A 16,327-nucleotide genomic window follows, 5' to 3' on the forward strand; every position below is an offset into this window, starting at 1 on the left:
GTTAACACATATTTCAAGGGACCATTCAAGGTAAAGTGTTGGTATCAGTTATTTGTTCTTTATTCATCATTCAAGCTAGAAGGCAATTATATTCACTTCAGGTAATTTACTAGTAATTGTCATTTCTTATATTCTGTGCAGTCATGTAATTTATACTTGGTTCTTGTTCTACTTATTTTGGGGCCAACACTAAATACTTTTTTGCAGAATAAAGCAAACTATTTTAATAAATTTTGATGGGAAAACAGAATTCTCCTGAAAAATCGAATTATGGGTAAAAAAAGTTATTATTAAAAACCCCAAGTTCTGTTACTGGATTTCTTTTGTAAATACCCTGTATAGTAGAACCTCAGAGTTACAAACACGTCAGGAATGGAAGTTGTTTGTAACTCTGAAATATTCATAACTCCGAACAAAACGTTATGGTTGTTCTGTCAAAAGTTTACAACTTAATACAGATTTTAAACTTTATTATGAAGAATGCTGCTTTCCCTTGAATTTTTAGTAGTTTATGTTTAACAGAATACTGTATCGTATTTGCCTTTTTTTTTCTTCTTTTTTTTTTCTCTTTTCTGCTGCCTGATTGTGTACTTCCAGTTCCAAATGAAGTGTGTGTTTGACTGGTCAGTTCATAACCGGTGTTCATAACACCGAGGTTCTACTGTAGTTCTCTTTTGCCTTTTTGGCATGCACTAGTCCATATTAATGAATAAGACTCAAAATTCACTTTAATTCATTCAGTTTATTTAATACCTTTTAAAGTTGAAAAGTAATCATAGTCATGCATTGTTTGAGTTGACTGAAAAAACAGTGGACTCATAAAGCACTGGAACAACTGAAATAAATATCAAATGGGTGAAAAACTTTGACTTAAAACACCAAACGGCATAATTTTAACATTATTTTGAAGTGGATTGACAGATTCTAACTGTTGTAAGTCAGCATAACTCCAGTGAACATCCGTGGAGCTGCATCAGTTTACAGCAAGGGTGGATCAGGCCTGGTGTGCTCTCAATTGATCTATATTAGTGCTAGATTGCAGCCGCCTTCCCTGAGTATCTCATAACTCTTGGTGTTTCCCATCTCTTCCTGGTTTATACAGTGTATTCAGGCTAATGGTTTCCTCTGAGCCTAGTTTAGGCACATTGCTGTTTCACCATCCTCACTCTGGTTTCTTGTAAAGATGCCATGGTCAGTGGTTTCCATGGGGACATGCCAGTATGAAAACATTTCCACATTCTATAGCTCCAATATCTTAAGCTGGTGTCTCCACACTCCTGGTGTCAGTCCTGCTGTCCTGACCCATTCTTTACATGCATGAAATCCCCAAATGATCTAATGGATTTTTTACTAAGGTACAGACTGCAGGATTAGCCCTAATTACTTAAACAGCAGTCACCATTGCTCTGTTCCTAAGAGGTACCAAGAACCTCTTGCAAGATGCTCAGCACCCTCAAATTATTGGAATTGTTTGTACTTGCGATCTCACAGGATGCATTCAGCATCTTGCAGGGGGATCTGGGTTAGTTCTGCATTGATTTTAAATGGTCTAATGTCCCTTGAAATGCTAATCATTTTCTTCTCTCCGCCTATTAAATTAATTCAGTTCCAGACTGACATAAGCTATATAGTTCCCATATATACAGTATAGCTTTGGTGGTAGATAAACAGAGTTTGTTCACAGAATCATTCTCTATAAATCCCTATTCCCACAATAATATTTCCATTTGCTATAGGCTGTTCTACAGCCTGCAGCATGGTACCCAAATAGAAAGCGATTAGCACCAGAACATGGAGTTAGTTTTCAAGACACGAACAATTCTTTTACTCCAGATGCTATATTGAAACTGCAGTGGTCCGTTGAAAAAGTAGATGTAACCTATGGGGAAAAAGACTTGTTAAAAGGAATTGCAAGCAGAAATTAATGCCATTTGTTAAAAGTATTACTCAAATAAAAAGAAATCCTGGGTCTTCAGACTAAGTCTATTCAGCAAAATGATTTGCTATTTGAAACTCTGAGCTAAATTTTCAAATTAGCCTCATTCTGGCTCTTAAATTAGTGCCAACAGTCAATATTTGGGATGCTCAGAAACTTGGTTCTTCTCTTGTACATAGCACATGCCTGTGAAAATCATGTGGTTACTTATTTATTTAATTCTCTGATTTGCAAATGCTATTTAAAGACGATATAGTCTGGTCTCAGAGACATGGACACATTGTGTAGAGTTCTGACGCTGAGTTCTGACCCAGATTTTACCAGAGACCTGTTGGGTGGTTCTGGAAAAGATACTTCACCTTCCTTTCTGACAGGTTTCAGAGTAGCAGCCTTGTTAGTCTGTATTCGCAAAAAGAAAAGGAGGACTTGTGGCTACAGCTTATGCTCAAATAAATTTGTTAGTCTCTAAGGTGCCACAAGTACTCCTTTTCTTCGTTTCTGAGTTTCCCTCCTACAAAATCCTAAAACCTGCCCACCAAACTCACTCTTTTGAATATATATAAAGCACTGTACAACGACAAGTGTTCTTATCAAAAAGGAAGGAAACAATTTAAAATATCAGGAAATAACACATGGTGATTAGAGCTGGCTGAAACTTTTCAAATGGAACACTTTTCTATCAGAAAATGTTGAATGAATATCACGAGAACATTGATTGCACTGAAAATTTTGACAAAATCATTTAAACATTTCCTTTCTATAAGATCAATATTCTTTGTTTCAACTTTATTGCTTTGATTTTCATAGATTATGTTACTTGAAATTTAACATTTCTATAAGATCAAAATGAAATATTTTTAAACTGAATGGGATAAGGTTGTTTCAAAATTTCCAAAATGAATTTTTTTCAGAAATTTCATTTCACAGGAAAATTTCAACTTTTTGTTTTGCTTTGGGACGGAGGGAAATTTGTAAATGCTGGGAATTCTGAATTTGGACCACTTTAATGATAATAATGAAAGGGAAGAAATACCATTTTTTTGGTAGACTGCATCCACTCTATTGCCAATTCCTGGGAATTCTTCCTCTATCAGTTTGGGGTAGCCTTTTTCCATAACTTGGTTTTCTTCATCATAGCTATGTTAAACATGGAAAAAATACAAATTCAATGAACCTGCATGGCTTGCAATCTGACAAAAGTCCTATCACCTTTAGGTACCTTGTTCAAAGATACCCAAGTTGTAAGTGGCTGGAAGTCGCTAGATTGTCTATGCCAAATGAAATGGTGAGTATAAATTCAATTCTCCAGGCCTCCTTATACCAGAAACACAACCTCAGCTGGTACAAGAACAATAAAGGTAAATTTTTAAAGGTTGGTTAATAAACTACAGAATTGAAAGGCTAGATTCTACATGGATTGTACGTAGGTATATAAGGGTGATGGTGCTGCATGTCTGTCACTGGAGCAGGTAGGCAGAAATTGTCAGGGGATGGATGGAACATTGGCTCTAAACCCAACTCATTGGCCAGCACAAGAAAACTAGAACAAAGTGGGTCATATTGGCTGCCTGTTTAGGGCAGCAGTAACTTACAACCCTGTGCCACACATATCCAGGAAGAGGGAAGCAGGGAAGGAATTGTGTCTAAGAGGTATATCTGAGTTACAGTTTCTCCTGGGGATAAATTCTTACGACCCTCTTCTCAGGGTTGTGCTGAATGTCATAATTTAATCTTAAGTGTTTATATAATTTTGTTACTTAAATCTTTATGGTACATTCTAAAGAGCTGCTATCCCTATAAAACTTTGAAACGAAAGAAAACATATGATCTATGAGGCCATAAGTGTCTACGCTGAAACAAAAAATTGGCTCTTTTGTACACAGTTAAGCTTGGCAGAATTGAAAATAAGAACTCATAAATCTTTAACTTACCTCCAGTACTTGTCTCCAGTAAAAAAGAGAGTCTTGCCAGTGTCTTTAATGTGGACAGCCCCATCTATTGTTTTCATCTCTCTGGGGAATCCCAATTCATATATTTTTTTAGGGTACCCTTCAACTATGTCATAGCCATTCAGAGCCCAGAATTTCCTGCCTGTAAATAATGATGACAAAATGTTAATCTTTTATGAGCATCAATGGAAAGGTATTAGAAGAGTAAAACCCAGCAATAATTATTACATTGTTATTATTTGACATTATTAGTTTTATGTGACTTAGATTATATGGGGCCAGATCCTCACCTGGTGTAAAATGAAGCTATTACACCAGATGAGGACCTAACCTTCTAGTCTAAATTCTGTACTCTCTAGCCCATTGAAGATCTTGTAGTGTTGCCTGGGGTGAAACCAATGGAAGTTTGTCTGAGTGAGGACTGTAGATTTAACCCTAAATAGTTTTATTCAATGAGACTGATTAAGATACTTCCACTTTTCTGCCATTTGCAAAAGGCTTACCCCTAAATATGAACACATGATCTTTCATGGGGTTTTCATAGGCAGCATCAATCTTGTTTGGAAGTTCTGGCCAAAATGACTTAATTAACACCAGTTCTGCGTCAACCATCTGAGGATGTAGGCGCCAGAAGAACCTAAGTCAGAAAGAGAAAATGGGCTTTTTATCATCTTCTTTATGGTATCATTTTCACAGTGTTTCACAAATATTAACTAATTTTGGGTTCTCAGTCTTTTCTACAATGCGGAACACATTTTAATTCAAGAAGAATCTTATAGACCTCCACTTCCTCTCCGAGCCATGATGGTTCAGACTACCTAGCTCATTCATAACGTGAACACTTTCACAGAAGAGAACAAACCGATGTCTTGATTTTATTTTGTCCAACCTTTTTTCCTTAAGAAGAGAAACTACAGATTAACTTGGCAGTGCACCACGTAAGATTGCTGCGTGCCGTGCAATTTTGCCCAGAAAATTAAATAATCTCTGAATTTTAGAGAAAAATCCAGTGCAATCCCATGAACCAGTAAGTATGTCTGCTTGATCATGTGGAGACTGAGCCCAAGTAACACCAGTTTCACATGAATTTAACTGCATTGACTTCCAGGAATTCTTGATTGTCACCAGTGTGACAGGGAGTCAAGCCCATATTTATGTTATAAAGGCTGCTTAAATGTGAAATGCTGTATGGCCCTTACAGTTAGTTCTGTTGATTTTACAACCTATTTTAGTTGTGCTTAGAAAAAGAGATTAACTTCTAAGGGAGAAAGATAGCAGATTTTTTGGAAGATAGAAAAAGATCTAATCAATTATATTTTCAGAAACAAATGATAAAGTAATGGAAATTAAAAAGGTTTTTGGGGCCAGTTTCTTTTCTCAGTTGTACCAAGTGTAGTTCTAGTAGTGAGTTGGCTGGGCCCTGTACAGCAAAAGAAGCATATAGGTAAACCACACATTGCAACCTGTCCTTGAAGATCATCATTTCTCCTCGAAGTTCTGTTATTGCATCAAGTGACAAATTTTCATCACATTTCTCTGGAGTTTTGGGGTGTTCGGGGTTGGGATCTCTGTCTCCTGCACCTGTAACCATAAATTATAACTTAGCTTTGACTGCATTTGTTCTTCTTCCATGTAAGATAACTATGTACTAAATGGGACACTGAAGAGTCCACCAGTGCCAGAATGAATACAACCATCAAGGACAAACTGTCTGGACTAATGATATTCACTTTCCCTTCTTATTCTTCCTCTGGCAAATCATGTCCCTATGTTTTGGGGTTTAGTTACATTGCAAAGATATTTGCGGCTAAAACTAAATGGATGCCATTGACATCATGTCTTTAGGGCCTCTGAGAAGATTGCTTCCTCCCAAGGTCTCCCCTATGGACATTTCTGTTTCTCCTACTTCATAGTCTTTGATCATCCTCCCATGGGAGACAGCTCAGGGACCTTAAGTCCACTAAAGCAGGTAACCAGCCAGCAGCAATCACCTGTGCACTTGACACTGCTTGCTGCAGTTTCTACCTGAGTGTTAAATGTGGATATCTTCTGACCCTGAGGCCTGGTTCCCAGGATCCAGGGTTTCTATCTTAATTTACCATGGTAGTGCAATTGAGCAATAGGAACAACAACAGCAGATTGCTCACCCTAAGGTAAATTGCAGTGCAACATGTACATTCCAAGATACATGGATAAAATGGCAAAAGGAAGACAAACCATAGAGAGCTTGGATCCCTTGCACATCATCGTCAGGAAGCAAGAACCCAGTGTTGCCAGTGTAGGTATAAATAGGGAACATCAGAGCTCCCGAGTCTCTGGAGTGCTCAAGTCCCAAAGAGTGACCAAACTCATGGGCAGCCACAAGAAACAAGTTGTATCCTATAAGAAAGCAAAGCAAACGCAAAAATACTTGTTAAAACAATATACACATGTATCTGAATGCAGTTTATTGCCTGATCCTCTTTCACAATGTCTTTTTTGCACTGATGATACAAAACAATTATATAGATCTCTACATCGTCTAAGAAGTGAACATACATGAAATAATTAACCCTAAATATTATTAACTCCATTTTACAGATGGGGATGCTGAGATACACAGTCCAATCCTGTTGTCTTCATTCAAGACAATGGGAATTTTGTTTGAGTAAGGGCCTAATAGCCTGAGCCCTTTAAGTTTTTTCTTACACTAAATTGTATTTGAAAAATTTCCCACTATCACCAACCCCAGTTCAACTCAATCATCTTAGCAATGTTGGAAATTGTAGGGTGAAATCCTGGTCCAATGAAGTTAATGGAAGTTTTGCCAGGATTCCATCCCTAGTGTAGGTAGTCCATTGACCATCAGTGCTATTTCCAGCATTGGATCAAATAAATCTGCTCCCAGCAAAGCTAGATGACACAGTGCTGAAAAACAGTGTCCGCAGTTGAAAAAAACTTAGTGACAATTGGATCCATTTTTCAAAAATGGCTCCTTGTGCAGACAAGGGCAAATATTTTCAAACTTCATAAAAGTGGCCTGATTTTCAGATATGGTAAGTATCTACAACTCCCACTGGCTCTACTGCGGGGTAACACCATCTGTCTGAGATCCAAGCTGGACACCCTCAAATTGCAAGTGAAACAATGAGATATTTGAATAGTAAAAAACGCAAACTGCCTTGTTTCTCTGGGTTCATGGATCATGTGATTCATTATTCTGGTGTATTCAGACAACTGACAGGTATTCTAGAAGAGAGTTGCAAATTTCAAATTTTAACACAAATAATTGTTTTGTCCATAATTCATGCAAGACGTGTACCATACTCCTATCTACAATCTGGGATTAAAAACAGCTCCCTGTGACTTCAGTAACCAATCACGCAACATGAATAATAAAAAACAACTACAGAACAGTCAAAGCAAACTGTTTACAAACAACATATAGGGTGAAAATTATCCATCCAAAGTATCTGGCAAATATTCTGAATAGCAAATACATTTTATGAAATCAGGATGAGATTGTGAATGATTTGCTATCCAAAAAGGACAAAATTCATAGCCAATATTATTTGAAACAAATAGTGCACCCAGCTCTAGTTAAAATGATCTTTTGAACAGGTTACCTCTGGAATCAGTTGACCAGGTTTCATCATCGTCAAAATGGGCATCTCCTCCATAATTTGGTCCAGGAGGAAAAGCATGAGCCAGTAATCCAGAAGGTCCATCAAAGGGATAAAAGTCACCATGTTCTACAAAGCAATATTTAAAATACCGACAGCATTTACATCTCATCTTTAAACAGGTGAAAATATAATTAAACTGCCAAAAAGTAAACTTTCTCTGTTACCTTTAGTTCCAAAGGAAATCATGATATCAGCAGTGCCACTGCGAATTCTAGTAAAGTTCAGTGGTGTCACTTCAGACCAAACCTTGAATGCTTTTTTGAATGCTCTATCCACTTCAGCACGTGTCAGATCTCTAGTGTAATTCACAATTCTATCAATCAGATAAAATATCTTCAATTAACTTTTCTGCAGGTCCAAGGAATTTTGCAATGTACCTCCATGAAAACCTACTTTTGACTGGGAGACAGTCATTTCTCAAAAGCTATCCCTAAAGTGCACTTACCTCAGAAGAAAGAATTGGATTACTAATGTACAGTACTCCAGAAATAAAAATGTACATTTCCATTCAGAAAGATAATGACCTAACAGTTTGGGATTTGGGGTGTGTTTTTTGTTTTTGGGGGTTTTTTTGCCATTATTATACGCACTAGAAAAACCCCAGAAAACAAAAAGTTTGTTCTTTATTAAGATATTTTGTATAGATAATATGGGACTTTATTCAGTATATTTTACTAAAAATATTTTGAAGAGATATGAAATATCTCATGCACCTGACCATTCTGGAGAGACAATACATGATCAAGGAGACATTGAAGAGATACAACGGTCACCATTACAAAACAATGTTTGTTAACAGTTTGCTACATAGCATTATCAGAGATACCACTTATTTCCATATTTAATACATAGGGAAAATAGCCCTCTCTCTTTCTTATCACTCTTTGGTTTCCTGCAAATATTGATAAGAAAGAGAGAGGGCTATTTTTAATGGCACCATTGTATCATATTGTGACCACAGAATATCAGGATTGGAAGGGACCTCGGAAAGCCATCTAGTCCAATCCCCTGCTCAAAGCATGACCAATCCCCCATTTTTACCCCAGATCCCTAAACAGCCCCCTCAAGGATTGAGCTCACAACCCTGGGTTTAGCAGGCCAATGCTCAAACCACTGAGCTATCCCTCCCCCAGCACAATCAAATGCCCAACATGGGGCTTGAACCCACAACAGTGAGATTAAGAGTCTCATACTTTACCAACTGAGCTAGCCAGGCTGACTGATAACTGAGTTCATTAAAGAAATTTAGATAGGGCCTGATCCAAAGCCCACTAAAGTTAATGGTAAGACTCACATTGAGTTCCATGAGCTTTGGATCAGGGCCATATAGATTTTAAAACTGCAACATGAGATTTTTACAAAGTCTGGACTACCCTTTGTTCTTGCTGAGCTTGTCAACCTAATATACGACATAATGGCTGTTGAACACCTATATAGCAGGATAACTTGAAAATAAGAAACAATAACACTAAATGTTATAATTTTACCTGTATGTTAAATTATTTTTTGACCACTTTAGTTTTCTAGGGAAAAAGTTGTATTCCCCCACATCGGGGACACCACATCTTGGCTGTTGCATCAGCTCATATGTTTCTTCATCTAATATGCCAGTCACCTCCAGCCCAAAAAAAGACTGCATTTCTCGAAGTTTGGCTGCCACTGAGTTGGCATTCTTCTTCCTTATGCCAGCAGGATTGGAACGTAGGTTGTAATGTGTCTTTAGATAGCGCTAGGGGAAAAAAATATTATTTCCAGTTTCCAAAGAACAAAGGAAATCAAACAGCCGACCTTAATATGTGAAGATTGATTTTATACTGTACCTCTGCAAACTGAAGGTCTTCCGTTGTGAATTCATCGCTGTCTTCATGGGGAATAGGCAGTGTCAAACAGCATGACAAGCCCAGCAAGAAAAGGAAGGCAGCTGCAAGGCTTGGATGCATCATGCTGAATTCTTGGGTTCTGAAACTCTGATTTTTTAGAGTGTAAATACCTTTACTTTTATAGACCTAAACTGGTGAGTCATCTCTTGTGGACAAATTAGAACATCCTTGTCATTGCAAAGTAAAGATGCTTACACAGCTGGTTTATTTCTTCATTCCAAGAAGTCCTGGTTTGGGCATCTGTGGTCCCACTAAGGGCTTAGAAACTATATCTTTATATAAACATGCTCTCAGCATATTTACAGATGCTGTGGGAATTTTTGTGTAGAAGCAACTCAGCATTATTTCTTTATTTTGCAATAACTTACACTGACCTACTTTTTCGTCTTTGATAGGATAATTACTTTCCTTTTATTTTATCAGACAAAGCGACACTATATGACAAGCTCTGTGAACAGATGGATTGTCTTAAAGTAAAATAATTGCATAATTTTAATGTCTATAGTAATTCATTAGCACATCAATTGTTTTGCAAACTTACCATCTTGATTCATAAGACAACAACAATGTGGAGTATATTATATTACTAACATGTTCCTGTTTTTGGGTTTGTTTGTTTGTTTTCATTTTTAGTCTAAAACTCTAACAACAATTTTGCTGCTGGAATCGTGATCGTAGTGGGTCTCAGTACAGATCAGAATCAGTTACAGACACATTTTCAGAAATGGATTTGGATGACTCAGGTTTTGGCTACCGAGCTGAGATGTACCTGAAAACACAGCAACTGAAAATCAGTATTCACTTTTGAAAATGCTGGCCTTTGAGAAGTATTTGATCAAAGGCAAATATGAGCCTGTAAAATGGCCAGTTCATGGAATCTGACTTCCCTTAAAAACAATAATATAATTTAAATGGGATACCACCATAGGTCCATTAGGCACACAGTTACTACTGTCATGTGGGCTGTGTAAAAGTCTAGATAGGTAGATTCTGTTTGTGTACAAAGCATGATAGAAGCATGTGATTGTGATAATTTACACAGCACAAGATGTAGTGAAACTGGTAATATGGCAGCAGTGAATGCTACAGTATTTTTGAATTTGAGGCTACTCCTTCTCTCTATAAAGTCAACTCAATCTAAGCTCATTCTGCACTTTGGAAAATACAGACTGGCTACCATCACTGATTCTGTCCACATCACATTACATTCCTACTGGCCTGTAAGTCAGATCAAGGTTCTGTCAGTGTTGAAATTTACCCACCACTTTCATTTAATCTGATCTTTCATCAGAGACCTCACCCAGCTTTATACAACGCAACACGTCTCAGCATAATTCAGCCTATTGATGAAACAGGAGCCAGTGAAGCTAAATGAGTAAAATTTCAGCCAGTTGCCCAAATGACAAATAATGTTTTATCAAGTGATGACAAATCGCAAAAATAGATGAAAGTGAGTGGAATTTTGCACTGGATTATTTGGCCAAGTTTCTAATTTAACTGCAAGTTTGAGCCAGTGCTAAATATAGTCATAGAAATTAGAGATGGAAAACCCCTATTAAATCATCTTGTCCATTCGCCTACAGATGCAGGATTTTCCCTTTCTAATATGCTGATGTTGGTACTGAAGCGATGAAACACATATACCAGAGTATGGTTTAATGTGGAGGCCTCTGTTTTTCTAAACTATTAGCCAATGAGAAACACCTCCCTGGACTACCCAGCAGGGCTGTTCTAATGTGGAATTTAGCTGGGCCCTGGGTTCTACAAACCTTAGGAGGGTCTGAGTGCAATTCCCCTTCTACATGTCCAGGCCTGCCCTGACAGGCAATCAGAGTCCCAACCTATTCCCCTCCTCCATGCTGGAGCTAGGAGAGGTAAGCCATGAAGGTTTACCCTCTTATCATGCAGTGTTGTGCTCTGAGCCCATTGGGTTACAGAGACCTCACATCTGACCCTTTCTTAACGCACCAACCGCACTGGAGTTTGCCAACATTGTGACAAATGTAATGTAAATCCCTAACCCGGATGTCCAAGATGCCAGATGGAAGGTGAAAAAATCCCACAGTCATTTCTCAATTTTCCCATATGGGAAAAAAAATCCCTTTCAGACCCTCCATAAAATCTGGTGTTCAGTATAGTCCCCAGCAGCCCAAGAACTCCAGAAATAAGGGTGTGAAAGGCTGATGCTGGAACAAAGCTAAAATGGCTACAAGCGAGCAGTGGGCAGAAACAACCTCTGCTTCCTCTCCCTGCCTCTGGAAGTGAGAGCCAGTGGGTCAGTCTGTCCTGACCCCAGTCATCCAGTTGCAGTGGGAACAGGTAGGACAGGCTCAGAGCTCAGACCCAGTTAAAGCCAAACCCTGTCCCAGGGAGGGAGGGGGAAGGGAAATAGGGAAATCAAGAGGAGCCAAATTCCCCTCCCTTTCTTCCCCCTCCCATCACCCACAGGTGAGGGCAAGGTGAGGGATACCAGCATCATCACCACTCCATGGATCTCTAGTTACACGCCCCAGTTAGCAGGTGAGTGTTATCCAGTCCACCTTTAGATCCTTCCACATGCACTCAGATACTGTGGTGGTAGGACAGTAAATTCTTATCTCTTCTTAAAATACAGTTCTACGCTAAGAAGGAACTTTGACATAATAGGATTGTGGGGTTTCACATTCTTGTGTTGCATTCATTCCTTGTCAAACTCATTCAGTTTGCCACTAAAAAGATAATTTTTCTAACTGCAGCATCTGCAAACTCCCTCTGGGTTGTGACAGTTACACTAGTTTCTTTTCCTCTCGTGCATCAACATCAGCAATGAGTAGCTAAGTTCTGTTGCTTTGCTCATCCCCTCTCTTCTGCCCCTTCTCACCTGGCTGTTACTGGCAGCTCAGTTCTGGTGCTCTGCCCAGCCCCTACTCCTCACCCTACCCTGATGCATTTCAGGTCATTGCTGCATTCACATTCAGGCCACATATCGTATAGCTGGCAACTCAATGAATAGGCAAATCACAGGTAATAACATTGTAAATTCTGGCATACAATCTTTCTAATAATGGATGCAATAATGATTTAAACATCTCCTACCTCCTTCCCTCTAAAAACCCCCCACCCTGGGTCAGTCAATCTCAATATTGCATTACTGACATATGTGGTATTACTTTTAACTGGATTAAGTGGTAGTGGCCGATGCTCAGTTAGTATTATCTGCATAACTCCACTGACATCAGAAGAGCTCTGACAATTAACCCCACCTGAGTATCTGCCTTGTAGTGCTTAAAATAACCTTCCAAAGTAACCTTTTACTAAATTCAACCCTAACTGTTGTTGTGAAGTCCTGAGCATCACTCCTGTGTGAAACAGCAGCAAATCTGAGTCCTAAGCAGTCTCAAAGATACGTGTTAGTATCCAGAAATAATTTAAACTCCTGTGAATCCCAGATGCTCTGAAATTAGCTTCCTCTAACTAAGGGAGTATGTAATAGAACAGCTGGAGTGTTTGTGCACCACTGCCCACTACAGGCTGGAATTAGAATTGGCCCACTGTGTGTCTTAGGCTCTATGCTGCTAATATCAACTCTTTTCTTGCTCAGGTGATAGGAGCAGTGCTTAATTTGTAATGAAAGAGTTGCCGGGGCTCAAGCAATTTTTTTACTTTCTTAACTGACATGGCAAGCCTAGAGGTGCTGGGACTATGAACTGCCAAACCTAGAGGTGCCAGGGCTCAGCTCACACAAGCCGTGGCACAGATCAAGCACTGGGTAGAAGCCTGTGCTTTTGGCATAGGAGGCTACAATGTCTATGCTCATTGTCATAGTGAAGTTCTGAGTGGCCATGGTGTGCAACATAGTGACACCGGCAAATTCCTAGGTGGTCATAGAGAAGGGTGATGAGATAGCAAAGGTAAAAAATCGGGACAGGAGGTGGGGGGTAATAGGCACCTGCATAAGACAAAGCCCCGAATATTGGGACTGTCCCTATAAAATCAGGACATCTGGTCACCCTATCACAGAGTTATTACAATAAGTATAGATTGGCTAAGTGATGCTTAAAGGTGAGGATGGATAACCACCTACAAACATTTGAAGGTTATAAACATAGGAGGGAGAGTAATTATTTAGGGACAAATGGACAAAATTAAGAAAAGGGAACAGTGTTAGACTGTAGTAATATTCCCCCAAGGAAATGGTTTGAAGCCCTGAACTTCGGATATTTAAGGTGAGACTAGTCAAAACACCAGTAACTGTACTGTCAAGGACTGCCCTGCACTAGCAGGAGGATGGACTAGATAGCCAAAAAGTCCTCTTCCATCTCTAATTTCTATGATTTAATGAGTGTTTTAAAGTTACAGGCTCCTGAGTACCTTGAAGTCCATAATGAAAGCACTCTTCTAAAGACTCTGTTTTGGGGGCCTTTTCAATAATTGCCCTGAGGCCTCACAGCCCAAAGGCACAGACATTTTATTTGTAGAAAAAAATTACAGTGGGAATGATTTTTTTTCTAGGCAAACACCTTACCTTATTCAGACATGTATTAAAAGGTATAAAGTTAAATATAGAAGGAAAGGTGGTATCTTTTTGAACTTTAAATATTAAAACAAATAAGAAAAACTATCCACCCAACAGAAGATTCTGCATAATAAATGTTGGTCCTTTTCTATTTAAAGGCAACATCCACAAATTAAGAGAAACTTTGCTTGTGGGTAGAAAGACACACCAAAGAAAAGGGATAGGCTGAAAGGTTGTTTGAGTATGTAATTATTTTATCACAAACACTAAGCAAAAATTTCTCAGAACATTAAAAAAGAAGTTGATTCATGAAAGATCATTTATAATAGCCACCTTACGTGCAGGCCATGGGCTGAATCCTGCATTCTGCGCACACCCAGTTGTTTTCATTAGGGAATTTTGGACATACAAGGAATGCAGGCACGGAATGTATTACTATCATTATTTCTATTACCCTCACTGCTCAAGGCCCCAACAGAGGTGCAGGCCTCTTTTGCTAGACACTAATGGGAAAACACTATCTAAATAGAAAAGGCAGACAAGGGATTGGAGGAACTGGAAGTGAGTCATAGAGAGATCATGTGACTTAAGATGAGAGAGAAATTCCATGACAGAGCTGGGAATTGAACCCAGCTCTCCTAAGTCCCAGTCCAGTTCCTTAACCTGACACAGCAGTAAAGCATGCTGTTAGGCGTTGGTGTTTCCAACTGGCAATTATTTGCAGTGATACCAAAGCGGCCTGACAATGTGAAGTATAAAATGCTATCCACACAGGTTCAGCTGATCACAGATGACACCACTATTAATGTTAAAAACATCCTGTGTAGAGGGCTGTGAAATAAAGCTTAAGGTGGGAATTGAGTGGGCCATAAGCCTTGTGCTGATCCTTTGCACACAGGTAAATTTCACCCAGTACAAACACACCAGCACAGACTGTTACCTAGACAAACACCTGTCAGGAATGGTCTAGTTTTACTTAAGTGCAAGGGACTGGACTAGGTGACTTATTGAGGTCCCTTCCAGTCCTACACTTCTGTGATTCTATGATTTTGCAAGTGTTGCAAGTCTGCCAAATTGCTGAACAGTGTGCTAACAACCAATATGCTAACAACAGTTTCTGAAATTCTCATATTTTGGGGTCATGTGTAAGGTAAGTGGAATTGATGGTCATTTTCCAGGAAGCTGAGAGGTAGGAGTTTTCACTAAGAATCTTTTTTTCCCCCAGAAAGACATAGAGAAGAGAGATGGTGGGATTGATTAACCCCAAACAAGCACTGAAGTGCTAATCATTCAAAAGCAAAGACCATGCCAAGAAAATGGTTTCAAAACAAGTTAAACAAATGAAAATAATTGAAGCTGTGTCATGTTTTGATTTATTACAAAACTTCAGTGCCCAAAATAGCATTATAAGGCATATTTTTTCTTCGTTTTTTTTATGTGACCCTAAGCTGGCAAACAGTGAACTTTAGAAAAACAAATAGAAGTGAATAGGCCACTTTGTCAACCTCTGCTATAGCAAGTTAACTTTAAAAAAGAAACATCTCTAATACTTAGGGCTAGCTCACCACATTCAGTAACACTTTTCTTCTTAACATCCCTGTAAGATAGGAAAGTAGTAAAAGGCCTATTTTGCAGCTCAGTAAAAGTAAGTATGGAGCAGTTAAGTAGCCTGCCCCAGGTCACACATAAGGGCCGTGCTCTTGCAACTGAAATTATACAGGCAAACAGCTGCATCTGTATCATTTTAATGGGGCTCCACCCACTTATGGGAATCCAGTTGCAGCACCAGAGCCAAGGAAAGTTGGGAATAGAACCAAGGACACTTGGGTTCTAGTGTCCTGGTCTAACCACTGCATCCTCATTTCACTTGCAGACAGTTGTCAGTGGTATCTAATAGAGCTGGTTAGGAAACGGTTTTCCTGTCCCTGGAAAACATTTGAGATTTCAAAAAATGTTCCCATCACGAATCAGGACAAAAATTCAATCTCCAAAATTTTTGCACATTGACAAACCATAAACATTTCAGTTTGGATCAATCAAAATGTTTTGTTTCAATCATTTCAAAATGTTTCATTTTTATTTTGGCCATTTTTTGTTTTTGTACAAGTTACTTTTTTTTACTATGATTAATTCACAGTTCAACACAAGAAGTTGTTTTGAGCTGGGACACCAGAACTTTTCATTCTGAAAATGTCAAAACAGGCTGATTCAACAATTTTGAAACTTTTTGAAAAACAAATTTGAATTGAGAAATTCATCAAAACTGACTTTTTTTCCTTAAACAGTTTTGGTTTTGACAATTTGACCTTTTTTTTTTAAACAGGAAAACAGTTCATCAAAAAATTCCTGTCCCCTTCTAGATTCTGAGCTACTATAGTTCCTATTTTGCTTCAGCAGTGAAT

General features: G+C 38.6%; 1 protein-coding gene and 1 non-coding gene across 2 annotated transcripts; both read right to left on the reverse strand.

The window, feature by feature from the left end:
* Positions 1–609: 609 nt before the first annotated feature.
* LOC125633976 (collagenase 3-like) lies at positions 610–9,512 on the reverse strand. Its single transcript, XM_048844052.2, has 10 exons — positions 9,371–9,512; positions 9,038–9,279; positions 7,715–7,863; positions 7,491–7,616; positions 6,103–6,264; positions 5,349–5,466; positions 4,389–4,522; positions 3,868–4,027; positions 2,970–3,073; positions 610–1,879 (listed from the first exon to the last, which is right to left on the reverse strand). The coding sequence occupies exons 1-10, from the start codon at positions 9,491–9,493 to the stop codon at positions 1,779–1,781; spliced, it is 1,419 nt and encodes a 472-aa protein (XP_048700009.2). The 5' UTR covers positions 9,494–9,512; the 3' UTR covers positions 610–1,778.
* Positions 8,694–8,766, reverse strand: TRNAK-CUU (transfer RNA lysine (anticodon CUU)). Its single transcript has one exon. It is a non-coding gene; the product is annotated as a tRNA-Lys (tRNA).
* Positions 9,513–16,327: the final 6,815 nt, after the last annotated feature.

Source organism: Caretta caretta, chromosome 1 (assembly GCF_965140235.1).
Source record: "Caretta caretta isolate rCarCar2 chromosome 1, rCarCar1.hap1, whole genome shotgun sequence".
Taxonomy (NCBI): domain Eukaryota; kingdom Metazoa; phylum Chordata; order Testudines; family Cheloniidae; genus Caretta; species Caretta caretta.

Excerpts from the sequence above, each read along its gene's own strand:
- LOC125633976 (XM_048844052.2), bottom strand. The coding sequence starts at position 9,493 with ATGATGCATCCAAGCCTTGCAGCTGCCTTCCTTTTCTTGCTGGGCTTG. Across the intron at positions 9,280-9,370 it reads AAGACCTTCAGTTTGCAGAG|CGCTATCTAAAGACACATTA; the intron begins GTACAGTATAAA and ends TTTTTCCCCTAG. Across the intron at positions 5,467-6,102 it reads AGGGATCCAAGCTCTCTATG|GTGCAGGAGACAGAGATCCC; the intron begins GTTTGTCTTCCT and ends TTATGGTTACAG.